At 39.6% G+C, this 9,253-nt stretch overlaps 1 protein-coding gene across 4 annotated transcripts in view; it reads right to left on the minus strand.

Moving 5' to 3' along the window:
• LOC106535730 (major facilitator superfamily domain-containing protein 6-A) overlaps window positions 1-9,253 on the minus strand; it is a 46,156-nt gene that overhangs the window by 26,740 nt on the left and 10,163 nt on the right. For all 4 annotated transcript variants that reach the window (XM_014032800.1, XM_014032801.1, XM_014032802.1 and 1 more), the window contains exon 3: window positions 5,125-5,222. In XM_014032800.1, coding sequence (XP_013888254.1) covers window positions 5,125-5,222 — 98 coding nt within the window. The remainder of the gene's footprint in view (window positions 1-5,124; window positions 5,223-9,253) is intronic.

Here is a 9,253-nt window from a genome sequence, read left to right on the forward strand (position 1 = left end):
CATTTGAAATATATGAGTTTGTATGTAATGTATGAATATAATATACAAGTTTCCATTTTTAAATGGAATTACTGAAATAAATCTACTTTTTCATGATATTCTAATTTTATGACCAGCACCTGTATGTTTTTATTAACCATCTTTAATGGCCGACCTGGATTTTCCATTGTGAAAAATGAAAACTCTAAATCAACATAGCTCCTAAACTATACATCCGACAGACACCATTCACCCCATTTTATTTTTGTCTTTTCATGGGTAATTTGTTGAAAAAGAGATTCCTATGATTATATCATGCTTGATGCATAATAGCTGGAGTAAGCACAAAAAATGCTAAAATTAGCCTAAACTGAATTGTAGGAACTTCTCCCTGTACACCCTATTGATATTTTTTTCAAAGCTTTGTATAATTATAATCTTCAACATGCATAGTAAACACAAGTTGATGCTATTCACTTGAAATTTTGTTTATTGTGCCATTTTGGTTGCCAACCTGGATTTCCACAAATGCAAAAAAAGAGAATGTAAAATCAACATAGCTCCTAAACTATACAACCAACAGACACCATTCACTCCATTTTATTTTTGTCTTTTCATGGATAATTTGTTGAAAAAGAGATTCCTATGACTATATCATGTTTGATCCATAATAGCTGGAGTAAGCACAAAAAATGCTAAAATTAGCCTAAACTGAATCATAGGAACTTCTCCCTGTACACCCTATTGATATTTTTTTCAAAGCTTTGTATATTTATAATCTTCAACATGCATAGTAAACACAAGTTGATGATAAATGGAAAAAGTTTGTAAAATCAATAGTCGTGCATTCACAATGGCATTTCCATGGCAATTTCAGCTTTTCTTGATGACTTGTCAAGTTGGCCCACTTTCATGCACGGCAATTGTGATAATTTCTAACTATGAAATGGTTTAAAGCTTACAATTTTTTTTACTTCAAAACAACTTGCCAGGATTTGATTTTGTCAGCAATCTTGGATGTCGACACACATTTGCAAATTTACAAGCTAGCATTAGCACTGGTTCTAAGCACAAACTATCAAATTCTAAACTTAACCCTTTAAATTATTCTGGCAATTTGTTGTAGGCATTGGCATGAGGGTTTAGACGGTTATTTAATTTTCATCAGTTTGAAATCTTGAAAAATAAGGGACGTTAAAAGTTTCTACAAACATAGGCTGATTGTTGCTAATAATGCCAAAGAAACACAAGAAAGAAAATAATGTTGAGTATAAACAGTTTGATCCAGCAAAAAAGAAATCCAGGAGAGATGAGGTTTTTTATTCTCTCAGTCCACAAATTATTACTGGTGAGGGCAACGACGTGTTTCATCTTGAATGGGACAATCTGAACAAAATAACTACAAACATCCATGGCTCCATTGTGGTTAACTGGACTAGTGGGATCATGATACAGGAGGTGAAAACTGGATTTGATGTTCCCAACTCTCTGGAAAATCAAATACATTTTCCTCTCTCTGAACGAAAAAAGACACGCTCTTTGAAGGTAGATACACCTGAAACCCTAAACCACTTCTGTATCTATAACCGAACTGGACCCAAGTTGAGGATGGCTGTGGTGTAGTGGTAGAGCTGACTTAGGACCAGAAAGTCAGAGGTTCGACTCCCCGCCATACCCACATATGGTGGTGTCCTTGAGCAAGACACCCAACCCCCAACTGCTCCCCAGGCACTCACATTCAGTAGCTGCCTGCTGCTCCACTTGGGTGTTTCTCATGTGTGATGGGTCAAATGCAGAAAACAAATTTCATTCTTGCATGTGAACATGAATTGATGACAAAAGCAACTTTACCTGAAGGAGCAGTATTTTTATCTACAAACAACAAAGTCTACTCAAACTGCATCCAAGAGTATTGTGTCTGGTTACTTATCCAAGTGGTGGGGAGTAGTGGATTAAAGCAACTTGTTGCAGGGTTTGCTGGCTTTGTATCAGCTGCTGGTGACAAACCCCCTGAAGATCTACCATTGACTACTTCACCCCAAACAACCAGCATTTCACTGAGTACTCAGTCATGATACAGGAGGTGAAAACTGGATTCCTCCATGCAGACCTCCTCTAGAGCATGATGGGGGCTGTTGCTGGGCGACACAAACTTTCAACTCCCTCCATAGGTTTTCTATGGGGTGGAGATCTGGAGACTGGCTAGGTCACTCCAGAACCTTGAAATGCTTCTTACCAAGCCACTCCTTCGTTGCCCTGGCTGTGTGCTTGGGATAGTTGTCAAAGTGAAAGACCCAGCCACATTTCATCTTCAATGCTCTTACTGATGGAAGGAGGTTTGCATGCAGAATCTCATGATATATAAATATGGCCCCATTCATTCTTTCATGTACTTGGATCAGTGGTCCTGGTCCCTTTGCAGAAAAACAGTCCCAAAGCATAAAGCTGCCATCCCCATGCTTCACAGTCGGTATGGTGTTCTTTAGATGCAACTCAGCATTCACTCTTCTCTAAACGAGTTGTTTCTACCAAACAGTTCTACTTTGGTTTCATTTGACCATATGACTTTCTCCCAGTACGCCCCAGGAACATCCACATGCTCTGTAGCAAACTTCAGACGGGCCTGGATATGTTACTGGCTTAAGCAGGGGGGCATGTCTGGCACTGCAGGATCTGAATCCCTGGTGGTGTAGTGTGTTACTGATGGTAGCCTTTGTTACATTAGTCCCAGCCTTCTGCAGGTCATTCGCCAGGACCCCCATTTGGTTCTGGGATTTTTGCTCACCATTCTTGTGATCATTTTGACCCCACAGGGTGAGATATTGCATGGAGCCTCTGATCAAGGGAGATTATTAGTGGCCTTGTAAGTATTACATTTTCTAATTATTGCTCCCACAGCTGATTTCTTCACTCCAAGCTGCTTTCCTATTGCAAATTCAGTCTTCCCAACCTGGTGCAGGACTACAATTTTGTTTCTGGTGTCTTACATTGCTCTTTGGTCTTCGAGTGTGACCATTTAAGGTTGAGAACAGGTGTCTTTTAAACTGATAAGTTCAAACAGGTGCCATTACTACAGGTAATATGTGGAGGACAGAGCTCTTAAAGAATTTACAGATTTGTTATTCATCAAATACTTATTTTCCACCATAATTTGCAAATAAATTCTTAAAAAAATCAGACAATGTGATTTTCTAGATATGTTTTCTCATTTTGTCTCTCATAGTTGAGGTCCAACTATGATGTCAATTATAGGCCTCTCTCATCTTTTTAAGACAGAGAACTTGCACAATTGGTGGTTGACTAAATACTTTTTCCCCACTGTATGTTTAACTCATCTTTAAGCCTTACTATCTACATAGACATTGGGACCGGGAAGCACAGGAGAATCATAACTGTCAGCAACCTGGCCAAATCCGGGGTGGGGGTGGGGGGAGGGTGTGTGTGATTGGGCCTCTAAAAAAGCTGCAGAGATATCCCAAGTACCATGCAGTTTTCAGATTAATTTTTTTATTCAGATTTATAGAAGCATGTCATGGCAATAAGTCCATGGTGCCCCTATGTATTGATGCAATATGACTGCGATAATATAATTATTTATCTCCTCAGAAAACTTGGTGAGGAGTGGTCTGTGGAACCAGAAGTGTTCAAGCACATCAAGGCCTTCACATGTCAGGAGAAATCTGTGAACAGCGTAAGAAGCATCATGCTCCGAAAGATGATCTGGGAGGATGAGACCATCACCACAAAATAGAAGGTGGACCTCTTGTGGCTGCCACCCAACAAAGAGAACTTGGTTCCACATGTCAATAAAGTCAACCCCCATCTGGCCATATTAACATACTACGATCCTAGCCAGAGCCGGGTGAAGATGGTACCCTAGTGCCAGTGTGGTCATATGGCCCAATCTGCCCTACTACGCTGATTGACTTGCTGGGGGAAATAGTAGAGGATAGATGAGGAAGACATTGGAGAGCAAGATATCGATTATGAAGACCTTCTAATTGATGAATAAATAATTTTGCTGTGGTTTTCTTTTCTCCAAGGCCCAATTACCCCTATTTTTCCTACATTTTTCCATTTATTTGGGTGACAATGCTTCATAAATTTTCCAGTCATGTCACTACCCAATACCCATCTCCATTAATCCCTCATGCCAAAATGGAACCCAAACTGGGGTCATTTGCCTCTGCACAATGTCTAGTTAAGTCAATATGTTGATTTTATGTTCTCTTTTTTGCACTTGTGGAAATCCAGGATGGCAAACAAAATGGCACAATAAACATACATGTGACAACATTTCAAGTGGATATGGTCAACTTGTGTTTACTATGCATGTTGAAGATTATAAAAGTCCAAAGCTTTGAAAAAAATATCAATATGGTGTACAGGGGAGTAGTTCCTGCGATTCAGTTTAGACAAATTTTAGCATTTTTTGTGTTTACTTCAGCTATTATGCATCAAACATGATATAATCATAGGAATCTCTTTTTCAACAAATTACCCATGAAAAGACAAAAATAAAATGGAGTGAATGGTGTCTGTTGGTTGTATAGTTTAGGAGCTATGTTGATTTTACATTCTCTTTTTTTGCTTTTGTGGAAATCCAGGTCGGCAACCAAAATGGCACAATAAACATACATGTGACAAAATTTCAAGTGAATATCATCAACTTGTGTTTACTATGCATGTTGAAGATTATAAATATACAAAGCTTTGAAAAAAATATCAATAGGGTGTACAGGGAGAAGTTCCTACAATTCAGTTTAGGCTAATTTTAGCATTTTTTGTGCTTACTCCAGCTATTATGCATCAATCATGATATAATCATAGGAATCTCTTTTTCAACAAATTACCCATGAAAAGACAAAAATAAAATGGGGTGAATGGTGTCTGTCAGATGTATAGTTTAGGAGCTACGTTGATTTAGAGTTTTCATTTTTCACAATGGAAAATCCAGGTCGGCCATTAAAGATGGTTAATAAAAACATATATGGGACAATAATTTGCTTTGGGGCCATCACAATCCATTTACTAGACACCTTAAGGATTACAAAAAGTTAGGTTAAAATATATCTTTCAGGTGCATGGGACCCCCACCCTCCTACTAGACTACTAGTGTCCTGCTGGATAAATAAAATTGTTTACCTTGGAGGACCTCCATGGGCAGGACAATCCAGGCATTCTCAAGATATGAGATGTACAGGTAACGAGCCGTGTTACAGGCCAATCCGATGTATAGAACTCTGAGGGATCAGACAGTTCAGTGTCACACCAGGAAATTTTAAAACAAATATTTTCTGTACAACATATGAAATATTATAGTAATCATTTAATGAAGTTCACTTAAAGACTTGTTAGATATTGATTTTAATCAACTGATTTTAAAATGTTTTTTGTTTATTTATGCAGAGACAATGTACAACATTTCATTAACCTTTCACAAGGAGAGATGCATGGTACCAGGTTATAGCAAAAAAATGATCATTTCCACCTGCAGTCCCTGAAAGGGTTGATTTGATCCAATGTGATTAAACATATGATAAAAAGCCAGTTTAGTATATGATTACTAAACTGTATACTGTATACAACTTTAGTATATGATTACATACGTATTTAAAAAAGTCAGATACTCAGATCTCATTAAAACCAAACTACAAAGTAAAACAAATTAATAAAACAAATTCATACAACATTCTCCTTGCTTTCATCATGTATGAGTACAAACCTGCTTATTTAACAACCAAATGTGCAAACATTTTATAAGTGGAACATGTTATAATGTTCTTTGGCAAGCTATTCCATTGATTTGTGGAGACAAAGGAGAAAGCCCGACATCCCTGTCGGGCTTTGGCCTGGAGGGGGTGCGTCCTGGGGGCTCGGACCTCTGTGCCCTTTCCTGGATCTGCTCTGGTATGGCGGGTGCCGGTGGGGCCCATGAGTTTGTCGCTGCTGGCCCCGGGGGCTGTGCGTGTGGTCACTGGGGGGACTCTCCCAGTTCTCCCCTATGGTCTGATCTAGGGGTGGGTGGGCGGATCTTCTCGTCCGGGTGCCCCTTGGGGCTCTGCGCTCGGGATCCCTTTCGGGCCCTTGGGCTCTGGTCTTCCCTATGTCTGCCTCGTGTCTTGGGGGTTGGGTCTTCAGTCCTCCACAGTCACTATTAAATATTCCATTGGAGAAATCTTGTATACACACGCATGTTCACAACTGCTCACAGACAGGTGCTCTGATCCGGGGGGTTCTGACTGGTCAATGAGTGTGTGTATATATGTCTGTGTGTATACTGACAATATTTATGAATGTAGGCATGTATGTATGTATATCTTTATATATGCATGGGTATGTGTATATACAGTATTTATATATGCCCTCCATGTATTTATCCATTTATTTTTCAGGTGAGCGGACAGATGTTGGGTGTGTGGTCCTGTGTTTTGTTGGTGTATATTTAATATACTTCTAATCGCTATTTCAATCTTTCTAATTACTTCTCTCTGTCTCTATTTTCTCTTCACTTAAAAAAGTCACTGATGATGAAGAAATAAATAAACTAAATAAACTAATATTTAGTTTAGTTTTCTACTGAAGTGACTCAAAAAAAAACCAGTTCTACATTTTGGGATACTGCACTCATCTCTAGCTGTCGCCCTTGTGACTCTAGTCATGTTTTCTGATCTCAAAGAGACAAACTCTCTTAAAGGGATCCCCGACTAGTTGTAACATTAGACTTTATTTGATAAACATATATTTTAACCATAAAATAAAGACTGTAAAAATACTGTAGCCTGTTTAGTTTTGTAAATTTTTAAAAATATATTTTAACACGGATGGAGCCATTTTATTTACACGCAAAGCATTCTGGGTAAATGATGATGTCAATTAGGTCATCGGTGCGAGGTTGCTAGCGAGCTATATCCACCCTGAAAGTTAATCTTGGACAATATCTGACGACTGGCTCTTTTAAATGAAACCAGAGAGCATTGACAGAGACAAGGTAGAAATGACTCAGCCTGTAATGGAAAATTTGGATGGAGGACAACAGAGCTGCTTCATGGAAGAAGAACCTCAGCTTAGCCCAGGGGTGCCCAACCAAGTGAAACCTTGCTGCGGAGCCTCAGCGCCGGCTCTGAGCATCGGATCCCGAAGTGGCTGGTATTGTGTCAAAGCTCTGGTGCTGCCCTACAATGTGAAAGTTGAATGAAGTCCCTGCGACGTTCCCCCATGGAGATATAAGCAAATTACGCATGACTTAGCGCATTTTACGGGCATTTTTGGGAGGAAATTTCAACTTTCGTTTGCTTTTCCCGCGGGCTCTGAGCATCGGATCCGGGAAAGTGAGATGACTTTGGAAAGCTGTGGTCCTCCTCTACAAACAGGAGGTGGATGCAAGTTCCTGGGATGTCCTCCCGCGGAGCTATTAACCAACAACCGGCCGAAAAAGGCGCTTTGGCGGGGGATATAGTACTCAATTTACTACGGAGCCTCTAGTGTTGGATCCGGGCGGGAGATGACTCATTTTAATGTTCTGGATACCGGCTACAACCTAAAGGTGGTTGCAAGTTCCTGGGACGTTCTTCCGCGGAGAAATAAATGATCAAAAGTCGTCGGGCAAGCTCCAGTGGGTGAAACGGCTGATTTCCAGCACGGGGCTGCTTGTGCAGGGGAATAAAAGGAAGAGATCCAGTGGTTTGGAACCACGGTCATGCGTCCAGCACCTGCTCTCCCGCCTGGATTTAGCCAGAAACCTCTGGCGGGCGATATTTCTGCAATAATGCGTAAAATTCAGAAACCCACCTGATGGATCACTTCCAGGCAATAAAAGAAACAGATCTGGTCAGGTGAAACCGGTCCTGGAAGCTCAGCACTGGGTTTTATAACAGCCTGCGAGAGAGTTTTATATTGTGTGCTTTGACTTTGAAAAAAAGGGCAGTGCTCTTGTGGTAGCCATGTTGACCCTTATAGTTTTTTTGTTGTTTTGTTTTTCCTCCCCTGTATGGAGAGAAGAGAGGAGAGTTCTTTGAATAAATGGAGACGAGTTCCCGTGCTCCAAAGTTATTTGACTCTGTGGTTCTTGCACTGGAAAGGGTTTCCAGCCCTCATAGCTCGCACGTTACAGTGAGTACTAATTGAAGGAAATTTTAAAAAATGGTACTTTTTATTCAAGCATCAATTTTCAGTTTCTCTGTCATGAGTTAAGCAAGGATTTTATCTTTTCTTTTTTTTGTAGGTAAATATATGGTTAAGTAGATCATTTTGTTTGACAATACTTTAAATTAAATAAAACTAGCAACACATTATGTTCTGTTTTATTTCCTTTAAAGAAGTGAGGAGTAGGGAGACCATATTATGTTTTTTGATACTGAGACTGGACGAGTAGCTCTCGGCAAATTGCCGACTTCAAAAGTTCAAAAAAGGTTGGGCACCCCTGGCTTAGCCTGTTAGCCTTTGCGCTAGCGCTGACGCTATATTGACTTATGTGTATTAGCTCGGCGCTAGCGCGACAAACAAGCTAAACTGAGGTCCTCCATCCATATTTTCAGTTGCAGGCTGAGTCATTTCTACCTTCTCCTCTGTCAACGCTCTCTGGTTTCATTTAAAAGAGCCGATCATCAGATATTGTCCAAGATTAACCTTCAGGGTGGATATAGCTCTCTAGCAGCCTCGCACCGATGACCTAGTTGACATCATTTAACAAAAAGGCTTTACGTTTAAATAAAATGGCCCCATCTGTGTAATATGTTTTTAAATTTTTAGTTTAAAAATGATAAAAACTTAACAGCCTATAGTATTTTTACAGTCTTTATTTTACAGTTACAATATATGTTTATCAAATAAAGTCTAATGTTACAACTAATCAGGGATCCCTTTAAAGGTGGAGCAGCAATTATATGACAAATTTTGTAAACTAAACAAATGTTTACATAAAATATCAGACGTTCCAAGTTTAAAAAATCCTATTTAGAAAGAATATGACAATGATTATATTGTCTAGATTTCTTGTCATGAATCTTTAAAGCACTTTTATATATTGATTCAAGAGGTTTCAAAGTTGTTTTGCATGCATGTGACCAACTACACATACAATATGAAAAAACGTTTAAAAAGTTATAGAATTTAGGTAAATATGGGAAGCCTAATGGTGCGTTCACACCAAACGCGATTTCAGCTTCAAAATCGCATCCAACGCTTCAAGTTGGACGCTTGTGCACTTTGAGGTCAGACGCAGGTCAGCTCTTGAAGCATGGCAAGAGCCTCCCCGCCCCTCCCTCCTCTGTCG

The sequence above is a fragment of the Austrofundulus limnaeus genome, unplaced genomic scaffold (genome assembly GCF_001266775.1).
Source record: "Austrofundulus limnaeus strain Quisiro unplaced genomic scaffold, Austrofundulus_limnaeus-1.0 Scaffold1544, whole genome shotgun sequence".
Taxonomy (NCBI): domain Eukaryota; kingdom Metazoa; phylum Chordata; class Actinopteri; order Cyprinodontiformes; family Rivulidae; genus Austrofundulus; species Austrofundulus limnaeus.